Source organism: Coptis chinensis, chromosome 2 (assembly GCF_015680905.1).
Source record: "Coptis chinensis isolate HL-2020 chromosome 2, ASM1568090v1, whole genome shotgun sequence".
NCBI lineage: Eukaryota > Viridiplantae > Streptophyta > Magnoliopsida > Ranunculales > Ranunculaceae > Coptis > Coptis chinensis.
Genome location: NC_141457.1, coordinates 79,415,101 through 79,429,399, shown reverse-complemented (window position 1 = coordinate 79,429,399; position 14,299 = coordinate 79,415,101). Strand labels below are relative to the sequence as shown.

At 36.8% G+C, this 14,299-nt stretch overlaps 2 protein-coding genes and 1 long non-coding RNA gene across 3 annotated transcripts; all 3 read left to right on the top strand.

Moving 5' to 3' along the window:
- Window positions 1-4,485: 4,485 nt before the first annotated feature.
- On the top strand, window positions 4,486-7,035 carry LOC147518096 (uncharacterized). Its single transcript, XR_015213996.1, has 2 exons — window positions 4,486-4,773; window positions 6,813-7,035. It is a non-coding gene; the product is annotated as an uncharacterized LOC147518096 (long non-coding RNA).
- A 297-nt stretch (window positions 7,036-7,332) lies between these two features.
- LOC147518095 (uncharacterized) lies at window positions 7,333-8,271 on the top strand. Its single transcript, XM_086593819.1, has one exon. It carries the CDS (start codon window positions 7,333-7,335, stop codon window positions 8,269-8,271), a length of 939 nt encoding a protein of 312 aa, XP_086449945.1.
- Window positions 8,272-12,205: 3,934 nt separating this feature from the next.
- LOC147518094 (uncharacterized) lies at window positions 12,206-12,916 on the top strand. The gene has a single exon (XM_086593818.1). It carries the CDS (start codon window positions 12,206-12,208, stop codon window positions 12,914-12,916), a length of 711 nt encoding a protein of 236 aa, XP_086449944.1.
- Window positions 12,917-14,299: the final 1,383 nt, after the last annotated feature.

Here is a 14,299-nt window from a genome sequence, read left to right as displayed (position 1 = left end):
ATTCTTAGACATAAATCCAAGGAGTTTTCGATGGAGAGTCTCATTATGAGACTCCGGATTGAAGAAGAATCCCGAAAACAGGATCACAATGAGGAAGTGGCTATGTCATCTGCCAAGGCTAAAGTTAATATTATAAATCAGCATGCTAATAAAACCAATTCTAATCTGAAACCTAATAAAAAGGCAATGAAGAACAAACCGAATAATAACAAGAAAGCTCCACATAAAACCGAACCGGGCTAATATGAACCAAAGGCCACCCGGTAGACATGATGAAGTTGTATGTTATACATGCAAAAAAAAAGGGACATTATGCTCGCAACTGCAAGTACCGAAATGAGGCTAATGTCACTGAGGACACTTTTGTGGCAATGATAACTGAAGTCAATTATGTCAATGTCTCTGAGGGATGGTGGGCTGATACTGGTGCTTCTAGGCATGTCTATTTTGATAGAAACTGGTTCAAGAGTTATACTACAACTGTGAACCAGGAAGTTCTATTAGGCGACAACCATACTATCAAGGTTGTAGGTTCTGGTGATGTGGAGTTGGTGTTTACTTCTGGGAAGAAACTGGTTTTGAAGGATGTTCTTCATACACCCGATATTATGAAGAATTTAGTTTCTGGTTTTATTTTAAACAAGGCTGGTTTTCAACAAGTGATAGGTAGTGATCAGTATGTGATCACTAAGTCTGGAATTTTTGTTGGCAAGGGATATGCATGTAATGGGATGTTTAAGTTGAATGTTGCTAACATGAATAAAACTTCTACTTCTGCTTACATGATTGCTTATTCTGTTAATGTTTGGCATGGTAGATTATGTCATATTAATAGGAAGTATGTTAAGAACATGAGCACATTGGGTTTAATTCCTATCTTGAAGAATGATGTTTTTGTACACTGTGAATCATGCACCAAGGCCAAAATCACTAAGAAACCTCACAAGTCAGTAGAGAGAAGTACAAATCTGCTAGCATTAGTACATTCTGATATTTGTGAACTTGAAGGTGTTCTAACTAGAGGTGGTAAAAGATATTTTATTACCTTCATTGATGATTTCTCAAAATTTACCTATGTTTATTTATTGAAGAATAAGAGTGATGCTTTAAATGCTTTTAAAGCTTATGTGATTGAGGTTCAAAATCAGCATGATAGAAACATAAAAGTAATTCGAAGTGATAGAGGTACTGAGTATGATTCTACTGATTTTAATATTTTCTTACAATCACATGGTATAATTCACGAGACGACACTCCTTATTATTCCTGAAATGAATGGAGTAGCTGAGCGTAAGAATAGAACACTTAAGGAATTAACTGTTGCTATGTTGCTTAGCTCTGGAGCATCCTCAAGTTTATGGGGTGAAGCTGTTTTAACTGTATGCTATGTTTTGAATAGACTTGCTAGTTCTAAGACTAAGGTTACACCTTATGAGCTATGGAAAAATAGAAAGCCCAACTTGAGTTATTTCTGGACATGGGGTTGTCTGGCCTTTGTAAGGAAGCATGACCCCAAAATCTCTAAGCTTGATAGTAAGGCCTATGAGTGTGTCTTTTTAGGCTATGCTATGAATAGTAAGGCCTATAGATTTCCGGATATGAAGAGTAATGTTATTATTGAATCATCCGATGCCGAGTTTTTAGAAAATAGTTTTCCTTATTTATCTAGAAATAGTGGGGGTGCATCTTCCTCTAAGACCCCTACCAAAGATGTTTCTGGTTCTGATGTATCTAGATTGCATGATAGGGACACAGACACTGTAACTGAACCAAGAAGGAGTAAAAGAGCTAGGGTCGCTAAAGATCTAGGATCTGATTTTGTGACGTTTTCTTTGGATGGAGATCCCTCCTCCATAGAAGAAGCTCTTGCCTCTTCTGACTCTGAGTTTTGGAGAGAAGCTATTCAAAGTGAGATAGATCCTCTCATAGAAAACAAGACTTGGGAGTTAGTGGATTTGCCTCCTGGTTGTAAAACTATAGGAAGCAAATGGGTTTTAAAAAGAAAGTTTAAAACCGATGGTTCAATAGAAAAGTTCAAAGCCAGACTAGTTGTCAAAGGTTTTCGACAAAAGGAGAACTTTGACTTCTTTGATACATATTCACCAGTTACTAGGATAACTTCAATCGAGTACTATTATCTATTGCTCTTTGTTCATAATCTAGTTGTTCATCGGATGGATGTTAAGGCGTGACCCTATCTAAACGGAGATTTAGAAGAGGAGATTTACATGGAACAACCAATGAGGTTATGTGGAACAAGGTAATAGTAAAAAGGTATGCAAGTTAGCGAAGTCACTTTATGGTTTAAAACAGGCACCGAAACAATGGCATGAAAAATTTGATAATTTTATGATTGCTAATGGTTTCTACATAAACGAAAGTGACAAATGCATATACTATAAGTACCATGATGGAATATGTGTTATAATATGCTTATATGTTGATGATCTACTTATTTTTGGGTCTAATTTGCAAGCGGTAAAAGAGACCAAAGACTTATTGTCTTCTAACTTTGATATGAAAGACTTAGGAGAAGCAGAAGTAATTTTAGGGATTAAAATTACAAGATCATTAGATGGCATATGGTTAGATCAGTCACACTACATTGAGAAAGTGTTAAAGAAGTATAACTATTTCGATTGTAAGCCTGTTTGCTCACCTTTTGATTCAAGTGTTAAATTGTTTATTAATAATGGTGAACCTGTGAATCAGAAGTAATATGCTAGTATCATTGGTAGTTTAAGATATGCTACAGATTGTACAAGACCTGACATTGCCTATGCAGTAGGTGTTTTGTGCAGGTACACTAGTAACCCTAGTGTTGAACATTGGCAAGCAATAGGCAGGTTAATGAGATACCTAAAGAGAACAATCAATTTGGGTATTCACTATCAGAGATTTCCTGCTATTCTTGAAGGGTATTAATCGATGCTCGATTGGAATACTCTTTTCGTAAGACTCTAAGGCTACTAGTGGATATGTGTTCTATATTGGTGGAGGTCTTTGTATCTTGGAAGTCCAAGAAGAAACAGACCATTATAGCACAATCTACTATGGAGTCCGAGTTGATTGCTTTGGCTAGTGCAAGTGAGGGGTTTTGGTTGGTTACGGGACCTACTCACTCACATACCGGTTTGGCATAGACCGGTACCGCCTACCTTGATACATTGTGATAGCACTGCGGCTGCTATCGGGAGAGTCCACAACAAGTTTTATAATGGTAAATCACGACAGATACGTCATAAGCATAGTACTGTACGGGATTACATATCCAAGGGTGCAGTGACTATTGATTTTGTGAGATCCGGTGATAATCTTGCAGATCCATTTACTAAAGCTCTGGCTAGAGAAAAAGTGTGGACTACTGCCAGAAGTATGGGACTGAAGCCTATTGTAAGATAAATGTATATGACGGTAACCCAACCTAGGGATTGGAGATCCCAAGAACTAGGTTCAAAGGGAAGAACAAGTCATAGAATGTTTGAGTATAAGACATACAATGATACTTATCTATCCCAAATTTTAGATAAGTAAATTGTATGTGATCCTGAAGCGATTAGAGGTTGTAGTTTTCTGGGAAAACTCTTAATGAAGTTCTATGGTCCTTATGGACGGAGTGCATAAGCTACAGGAGCACTCTTGATAGAACTCACCTAGTGAATGTGAAAGTATAGGCGCTTTCTATGAGAATGAAGGCTGATACTTTAGATCATTCACTTAATCGAGGATGGAAGCACAAGGCCTTTAATGTGCGAGTTTGGAAAGAGAACAATGAGTACGTTATGCGTGATGATAACTCATTGTATATACAAGACCTAAGTTCAAGACTTCGTCACTTATGGATCTTATACTTTGAGTAGTCTTCACTACGTAAAGGTTTAAGTCTTGAACACCTTTACCTATGCTTGATATATTGGAACTAATAGTGACTGCCATATTTCTTTATTTTGATTTCTGTTATTAAAATAAGTGGGGGATTGTTGGTTATTTTAATCGTTTTTGGTATGTTTACAAACAAAAAAGGAAAACATTTTTTTTTTTTTTTGGCTGTAAGTCCGTAACCGACCTTTAGTTTGGAACGTTATTTTTTGACAATAACGTTGAGAGTTGACCAAACGTTACACTCTCTCAACTCTATAAAAACAAGGCTTTACAGCAGACCAAATACACCAGTTTTTCATATCTTTCCTCTCTTTAAGAAAAACTTCTCTCCCTGATAATGGCAGTAGACTATTAGTTCTTGTTCTCTCTTCCAGTTTTGGTTTTTGCTGTGCAGTGATCATCAAGACTTTTACAGAGGCTGTTGTATCCGGAGGTTCCGTGGTGTCATGCACGCACGAGGAACAGACCATAATACCTTAAAGAGAGCGACCTAGTCCGCGCCTCAGCTTCCAATTTCATTGTTAATCCTGTTTTTGCAGATTGTTTTCCAACAGACCGTATTCAAACTAACGCAATATTGCTTTCAAAGACTCCTGTTATAACACCCCGTGTTTTATTTCGTTTATTTTCATAATAATAATAATAATGGGAAAAAATATAAATAAAAATAGGATAAGTGAGTGGAAATAGGAGACGTGGGTATGGGATAAACTCTCTTCCCTGTTTCGGGGGGGTTTTGTTTTAAACAGAAAGAAAACAGAATAGAGTTTTCTCACGGGAGTTTCTGGGGAAAAACCCAGCGAGAGTTTTACACAGAAAAACGGGATCTTGCCGAAAGAAGAAAAGGAAGAGTTTTATTCTGAGATCTAGCTGGTTCGGAGCGCGCTAAAGGTGAGTAGATAGTTTTCTATTTCACGAAATATGTTAATTATTCTGGTATTAATATTAGATCCGTTTTTGGTAAAACTTTCGTTATTAGAACTGATTAAAATCTGTTGAAAACTTCGGAAAAATTGAGATTGAACCTGTTGGGACCGAGGTCGATTAATGGCGCCATGAGCCCCTACCAAAACCAAACAATAATGGTCAGTATATGTTTTGGAAGTGTTGGTAATTTTTTTTTTTGTTATAATCTTGTTATGTTGATTGTATAACGGATTAGAGGTAGTGGGTGATGTCGGGCGTGGATAGCTTCGTGAGGCGTCAATAATGGCTGCCCAAGGCTACAACCAAGAAATCGGCAGTTATTGTGTTGAGCTAGTTTGGTTGAAACTATAAAATTGTGTTATGTTTTGATTAAATGGAGGGAGGTTGGCGGTACATTGAAGCTTAGAAGCTAGTTGTTAATGGCGGCAACAAAGAAATTTCGCATAGCTTATGTGAACATTGGTTGTTTTGGTTTTGATACATGTTAGAATGATGATTGATGTCGGGAAGTAAAGGTTTGATAGTTGGGTTAATGTATGTATGGTTGGGTGTTTGTTGGGAGCTTCAGCCAGACCATTAATGGCCGTAGATCGCGATTTTTCCAAAGATAAGGAAATCGTGATTTGTTAGTATAGATAGGTAGGGGGTTTGAAAATGGATCAAAACCGCTGGGTTCTTTTGGAGATAGATGGGCGGTGGTGGCTATTGTGGTGGTGGAAGTTTGGGGAGGAAGGAGATGAACAGTGAAATTGGATTGGGCTTGGGCCAAAATCGTGTGGCTCTTATGTTTTAACTTTTGGACTTTTAGTTTTGGGCTTAAGTTAGACTTTGGGCCTTTGGGTTAAAAGAGTTTGTGGACTCTGACTTTGACTGTTGACCAGAGTGGACTTTGACTTTGACTTTGACCAGAGTTGACTTTGACCAGTTGACCCGAAAATTTGACTTTTACCTAAAATTATGATTTGGTCTTATAGGATAAGTCTAGGACTATTAACGTGCTTGGCTTTAGGCTAAGACCTTTCTATATATACGTGTGTACGTGTATTAACTAATATGTGATTGTGCAGTATTTTATGATATACAACGTTGACACTTAGACATCCATGAAATTAATAACGCGTAAACCAAAAATAATTGAATCAAGACATTCCTACGTTCTCTGAAATAATATATACAATAAATTTCAATAATGCGTAAATAAATTTACCACCTCTTTTAGAACTCTCCACGCCTCAAGTCTTAGAATTGAGTTTTATGACTGTTGATGTCATATGTTAGGTGGGCATTTATTGAATGTGTCATAAATGGCCCGTTTAGCGTTATATAGGGGTATTCATTGAATGTGCCATGAATGACACGGGTATTCATTGAATGTGCCATGAATGACCAGATTGTTTGGACTACCCTAGAGAGGAACTAAGGTATTCGCCTTGCGGGTTAGTTATATTCCTTGAGTGTACGGGAATGTAGGGTTGGGTATTCCTTGAATGTGGCGGGAATGACCTAAGGTACATAGGTTGTGAAATATGTGTATAAGAAAAGAATTTGATTAATTGATAAGAGAAATTGATTTGATTATGCGAGTGTATTTGGGCTTGCATTAGAATACCTATAGGATATCTGCACATATTATATAAAATTGCTAACTTTCTTTTGCAGGAGGGTAGGACTTAATAATATTTTTGTGCAGGGACGCGGTCCTACCCTTATACAGCAGTGGATATCGGTAAGTTTTAAATTCAATGGTTTAGATATTAAAACGAGTTATTATAATGAGTTATATAATGGAAGTTTTGCTTGGGAAGAAGCTATGCCGGTTGAAATGACGGAACTACCTGTCTTCCAAGCTGTGAATGATTAGGTCATGATAGAGTTAAAGTGTTAGTGGGATAAGTAAAGTTTTGAATGTTTATATGTGTTTAGTCTACTCATACCAGCAAATTCAATTTGCTGACCCATGTTTGCTTTGTTTTGGCAACGTGGGTGTGTTCTTGGGAACATAGGTGGAAGGCAGTGGAACCGCGGCGTGTGATTTGGATTCTTGCCTGGAGCAGTCCGAGAGTTTATTTTTATTAGGTCTGTTTTATTGGACGGATGTAATAACGTAGGTTACATTTTTATATGACATGAGAATACGATGTTGGAAACTGTTTTGTAAAGTTGGTTTGATATTTTATTGGGATGGAAGAAAGTTTTTAATAAAGTGATAGTTGAGGAATTTGGAGATTTTTGTTGTTAAGTTGATCCTGTTGTGATGTGGGTTTTAGGTTTTGACAGGTGTTGTATCCCCCGTCATAGCCTGGGTTTTTAGACAATTGAATATAGTGAGGTTTGAGATATTTATATTTCAAATATTCATTAGTTTAATTGTTTAGGAATTCGGGCTGTGACATTTTGGTATCGGAGCTTAGGTTAGCCTAGATTTGGAAGGTCTAGGTGATCCTCGGAATGTGGTGATTGATTGGGTGTGTTTGAGTTTAAGATGTTTGGAGTACTAATAGAAGTCCGTTTTGTTTTAAGGTGATGGCTGGAGATGACAATGACGTTACTGGTACTGGAAGTAATACCATATCTGCTGATTTGGGATCAATATTAACTCAGTTGGTGCAAACTATTCAGAGGGGTCAACATGCTAATCTAGGGGATCCTTTTGGTAGAAGAAACAAGGATTTTATAACTTTAGGAGGCCAGAAGTTCAAGGGAGAGAAAGGGGCCATTGATGCTGAGAAATGGGTTACTATGTGTGAGTCCGTGTTTGCTAATATGCAACTCACTGAGGTGCAGAAGCAGGAGTTGGCTTCTCACCAGTTGGAGGGATCAGCTTTATTTTGGTGGAGGTCTATCAAGGATAATGTGGATGTGGAAACTATGACTTGGGAGGATTTCCAGGTAAGATTTGAGGGAAGGTTTGTTCCTAATGCTGTTAAGGAGCAATTAACTGAGGAATTCTTTAATCTGACCCAAGGAGGGAAAATTGTTACAGAGTATGTGACTAAGTTCAATGAACTATCAAGGTATGCTCCTTATCTAGTGGATACCCAAGTAAAGAAAAACCAGAAGTTCATCCGTGGACTAGAGCCATATCTATCGAGTTATTTGATACCCTTTGATTCAGAAACTTTCGATCGTGTGTTAGATTTGGCATTAAGATATGAACAATTGGACAATAGACCCAGAGATGAGAATATTAAAGAGAATGCCCCCAAACAAGCCAGCTTACACCTTATTTCTAGTCAGCCACGTCAAGGGCAGAGAAAAAGTCATCATCACCCATATAATAGGCAAACAAGTAAACATGCGGATAAGGACGCGAGTGCTTCGCTAAAGAGATTTGATGGTGATTGTTTGAACTGCGGAGAAGTTGGGCATACTATTCGAAGATGTCCTAAACCAAATGAACTAGTAGGCAAGTGTTATAAATGTGGACAGTTGGGACACTATGCTAAGAACTGCATTGGTTAATGTAGGTATGTTTGATTTTGTTGTTTGCTAGTTTCCTTTATTGGTACTTAGCATGTAAGATTTATCGTATGATTATGAAAATAAAATGCTGGTTATTTTAACGGTTAGTTTCTTATGATTTATAATTGAAATTGTTCAGCATATTATAGTGTTGTTTTCATGACGGAGTTTTCGATTTTAAGTGAGTATTGGTTAAAGAAGAAATTGTTTTTTTTTTAAATTTCATAATTGAGTAAATTGGAATTATCCAAGGAATAAGGAAACCCTTTTGATAAAGGTTGGATTTGAAATATTTGATATTGTCCAAGTTATGTATATCGTTGGTGTGTGATCCAATATACATAACATCTCTTAGTATGCATCGTTGGTGTGTGAACCAGTGTATACTTGCATATCGTTGGTGTGTGAGCCAGTATGCATACCACACATCGTTGGTGTTTGATCCTATGTGATGGTAGAGAGAGTTAGTATGCATAGTTGGTGTGTGAACCAGTGTATACTTGCATATCGTTGGTGTGTGAGCCAGTATGCATGCATCACATTGTAGGTGTTTGATCCTATGTGATGGTGGACATAGTGTAGGCCGTTGATAATATGAATCAGCCTATACGTTTTATATTTTTATTTTCGAACATGTGGTGTTTGTGAGACACTGAGAGAAATGTTGACATATGTGTAAACATTAAGGTGGTGGATAAAACATATGAGTTTTTTTAAACAAATAGTTTTGACAGGGAAGATCGTTAAAAAGGAAATTTTAATATGTTTATTTTTTAAACGCTTTGGATTTGTTGGGAAATACTAAGAGTGGAACTAACTGCCTCGGTGTGAGAGGAACTACATTGCCTTCTTAGTATGATTTAACTCGAAGATTATGAGTTTTGATAAATTGAGAAATAATGAGTTTACTTAAGTGTTGACAATTGAAGAAACTAATTACGTTTATTCCTTTTAAGGTGTGTATACTTGCGTATACACGTATGTCTCATTTTAATTGTTTGACGTACTGTTGTTTGGTTAATCTACACTCTACCTTGAATCTCGGGACGAGATCCTTTTAAGGTGTGTATATTATTATAACACCGTGTTTTATTTCGTTTATTTTCATAATAATAATAATAATGGGAAAAAATATAAATAAAAATAGGATAAGTGAGTGGAAATAGGAGACGTGGGTATGGGATAAACTCTCTTCCCTGTTTCGGGGGGGTTTTGTTTTAAACAGAAAGAAAACAGAATAGAGTTTTCTCACGGGAGTTTCTGGGAAAAAAATGAGAGTTTTTTTACGTAAAAACGGGATCTTGCCGAAAGAAGAAAAGGAAGAGTTTTATTCTGAGATCTAGCTGGTTCGGAGCGCGCTAAAGGTGAGTAGATAGTTTTCTATTTCACGAAATATGTTAATTATTCTGGTATTAATATTCGTCCTGTTTATTAAAATCTGTTGAAAACTCGGAAAAATTGAGATTGAACTGTTGGGACTGAGGTCGTTAATGGCGCGCGAGCCCTCGCGCCCAAACCAAACAGTGGTCGCGTATATGTTTTGGAAGTGTTGGTAATTTTTTTTTTGTTATAATCTTGTTATGTTGATTGTATAACGGATTAGAGGTAGTGGGTGACGTCGGGGCGTGGATAGCTTCGACAGAGCGTCAATGGCTGCCCAAGGCTACAACCAAGAAATCGACAGTTATTGTGTTGAGCTAGTTTGGTTGAAACTATAAAATTGTGTTATGTTTTGATTGTGTAATGGAGGTTGGCAGGGGCTGTTGAAGCTTAGAAGCTAGTTGTTAATGGCGGCAACAAAGAAATTTCGCAGTAGCTTATGTGAACATTGGTTGTTTTGGTTTTTGATACATGTTAGAATGATGATTGATGTCGGGGAAGTAAAGGTTTGATAGTTGGGTTAATGTGTATGGTTGGGGTGCTGTTGGGAGCTTCAGCAGCCATTAATGGCCGTAGATCGCGATTTTTCCAGTATAAGGAAATCGTGATTTGTTAGTATAGATAGGTAGGGGTTTGAAAATGGATCAAAACCGCTGGGTTCTTTTTGGAGATGGATGGCCGGTGGTGGCTATTGTGGTGGTGGAAGTTTGGGGAGGAAGGAGATGAACAGTGAAATTCGGATTTGGGCTTGGGCCAAAATCGTGTGGGCTCTTATGTTTTAACTTTTGGACTTTTAGTTTTTGGGCTTAAGTTAGACTTTGGGCCTTTGGGTTAAAAGAGTTTGTGGACTCTGACTTTGACTGTTGACCAGAGTGGACTCTGACTTTGACTGTTGACCAGAGTGGACTTTGACTTTGACTTTGACCAGAGTTGACTTTGACCAGTTGACCCGAAAATTTGACTTTTACCTAAAATTATGATTTGGTCTTATAGGATAAGTCTAGGACTATTAACGTGCTTGGCTTTAGGCTAAGACCTTTCTATATATATAATGTAGACGTGTATTAACTAATATGTGATTGTCAAAGATTTTATGATATACAACGTTGACAATTTAGACATCCATTTAAATTAATAACGCGCGAAAACCAAAAATAATTGAATCAAGACATTCCTACGTTCTCGAAATAATATATACAATAAATTTCAATAACGTAAATAAATAAATTCACCTCTTTTAGAACTCTCCACTTCAAGTCTTGGGATTGAAGTTTTACGATCATTGATGTCATATGTTAGGTGGGCATTTATTGAATGTGGTCATAAATGGCCGATTAGCGTTATATAGGGGTATTCATTGAATGTCTTGTGATGAATGACGGGTATGCATTCATGAATGTCTTGAATGAATGACCGTGATTGTTTGGACTACCCTGAGAGAACTAAAAGGTATTCGCTGCGGGGTTAGTTATATATATTCTCGAGTGTGCGGGAATGTAGGGTTGGGTATTCCTCGAATGTGGCGGGAATGACCTAAGGTGCACATAGGTTGTGAAATATGTGTATAAGAAAAGAATTTGATTAATTGATAAGAGAAATTGATTTGATTATCGCGAGTGTATTTGGGCTGCATTAGAATACCTATGGGATATCCGCACATATTATATAAAATTGCTAACTTTCTTTTGGGGAGGGTAGGACTTAATAATATTTTTGTCTTGGGGGTGTCCTACCCTTATACAAAGAAAAATGGATATCGGTAAGTTTTAAATTCAATGGTTTAGATATTAAAACGAAGTTATTATAATGAGTTATATAATGGAAGTTTTTTGGGAAGAAGAATTTTATCTTGGGTTGAAATGACTAACCACGCCTTCCATTTGTGAATGATTAGGTCATGATAGAGTTAAAGTGTTAGTGGGATAAGTAAAGTTTTGAATGTTTATATGTGTTTAGTCTACTCATACCAAACCAAATTCAATTTGTCAACCCATGTTTTTGTTTTGGCAAGCGTGGGTGTGTTCTTGGGAACATAGGTGGAAGTGATGGAACCATGGGCGTGTGTGATTGGATTCTTGCCCGAGAGGCGGTCAGAGTTTATTTTTATTAGGTCCGTTTTATTGGACGGATGTAATAACGTAGGTTACATTTTTATATGACATGAGAATACGATGTTGGAAACCTTTTTTGTAAAGTTGGTTTGATATTTTATTGGGATGGAAGAAAGTTTTTAATAAAGTGATAGTTGAGGAATTTGGAGATTTTTTTTGTTGTTAAGTTGATCCTGTTGTGATGTGGGTTTTAGGTTTTGTGGTGTTGTATCCCCGTCATAGCTTTGGGTTTTTAGACAATTGAATATAGTGAGGTTTGAGATATTTATATTTCAAATATTCATTAGTTTAATTGTTTAGAATTCGGTGACATTTTGCATATCGAGCTTAGGTTAGCCTAGATTTGGAAGGTCTAGGTGATCCTCGGAATGTGGTGATTGATTGGGTGTGTTTGAGTTTAAGATGTTTGGAGTACTAATAGAAGTCCGTTTTGTTTTAAGGTGATGGCTGGAGATGACAATGACGTTACTGGTACTGGAAGTAATACCATATCTGCTGATTTGGGATCAATATTAACTCAGTTGGTGCAAACTATTCAGAGGGGTCAACATGCTAATCTAGGGGATCCTTTTGGTAGAAGAAACAAGGATTTTATAACTTTAGGAGGCCAGAAGTTCAAGGGAGAGAAAGGGGCCATTGATGCTGAGAAATGGGTTACTATGTGTGAGTCCGTGTTTGCTAATATGCAACTCACTGAGGTGCAGAAGCAGGAGTTGGCTTCTCACCAGTTGGAGGGATCAGCTTTATTTTGGTGGAGGTCTATCAAGGATAATGTGGATGTGGAAACTATGACTTGGGAGGATTTCCAGGTAAGATTTGAGGGAAGGTTTGTTCCTAATGCTGTTAAGGAGCAATTAACTGAGGAATTCTTTAATCTGACCCAAGGAGGGAAAATTGTTACAGAGTATGTGACTAAGTTCAATGAACTATCAAGGTATGCTCCTTATCTAGTGGATACCCAAGTAAAGAAAAACCAGAAGTTCATCCGTGGACTAGAGCCATATCTATCGAGTTATTTGATACCCTTTGATTCAGAAACTTTCGATCGTGTGTTAGATTTGGCATTAAGATATGAACAATTGGACAATAGACCCAGAGATGAGAATATTAAAGAGAATGCCCCCAAACAACAAGATTTTACACCTTATTTCTAGTCACCACGTCAAAGGCGGAGAAAAAGTCATCATCACCCATATAATAGGCAAACAAGTAAACATGCGGATAAGGACGCTGAAAGTGCTTCGCTAAAGAGATTTGATGGTGATTGTTTGAACTGCGGAGAAGTTGGGCATACTATTCGAAGATGTCCTAAACCAAATGAACTAGTAGGCAAGTGTTATAAATGTGGACAGTTGGGACACTATGCTAAGAACTGCATTGGTTAATGTAGGTATGTTTGATTTTGTTGTTTGCTAGTTTCCTTTATTGGTACTTTAGCATGTAAGATTTATCGTATGATTATGAAAATAAAATCTTTGGTTATTTTAACGGTTAGTTTCTTATGATTTATAATTGAAATTGTTCAGCATATTATAGTGTTGTTTTCATGACGGAGTTTTCGATTTTAAGTGAGTATTGGTTAAAGAAGAAATTGTTTTTTTTTTAAATTTCATAATTGAGTAAATTGGAATTATCCAAGGAATAAGGAAACCCTTTTGATAAAGGTTGGATTTGAAATATTTGATATTGTCCAAGTTATGTATATCGTTGGTGTGTGTGATCCAATATACATAACATCTCTTAGTATGCATCGTTGGTGTGTGAACCAAAGTGTATACTTGCATATCGTTGGTGTGTGAGCCAAGATGCATACCACACATCGTTGGTGTTTGATCCTATGTGATGGTAGAGAGAGTTAGTATGCATAGTTGGTGTGTGAACCAGTGTATACTTGCATATCGTTGGTGTGTGAGCCAGTATGCATGCATCACATTGTAGGTGTTTGATCCTATGTGATGGTGGACATAGTGTAGGCCGTTGATAATATGAATCAGCCTATACGTTTTATATTTTTATTTTCGAACATGTGGTGTTTGTGAGACACTGAGAGAAATGTTGACATATGTGTAAACATTAAGGTGGTGGATAAAACATATGAGTTTTTTTAAACAAATAGTTTTGACAGGGAAGATCGTTAAAAAGGAAATTTTAATATGTTTATTTTTTAAACGCTTTGGATTTGTTGGGAAATACTAAGAGTGGAACTAACTGCCTCGGTGTGAGAGGAACTACATTGCCTTCTTAGTATGATTTAACTCGAAGATTATGAGTTTTGATAAATTGAGAAATAATGAGTTTACTTAAGTGTTGACAATTGAAGAAACTAATTACGTTTATTCCTTTTAAGGTGTGTATACTTGCGTATACACGTATGTCTCATTTTAATTGTTTGACGTACTGTTGTTTGGTTAATCTACACTCTACCTTGAATCTCGGGACGAGATCCTTTTAAGGTGTGTATATTATAACACCCCGTGTTTTATTTCGTTTATTTTCATAATAATAATAATAATGGGAAAAAATATAAATAAAAATAG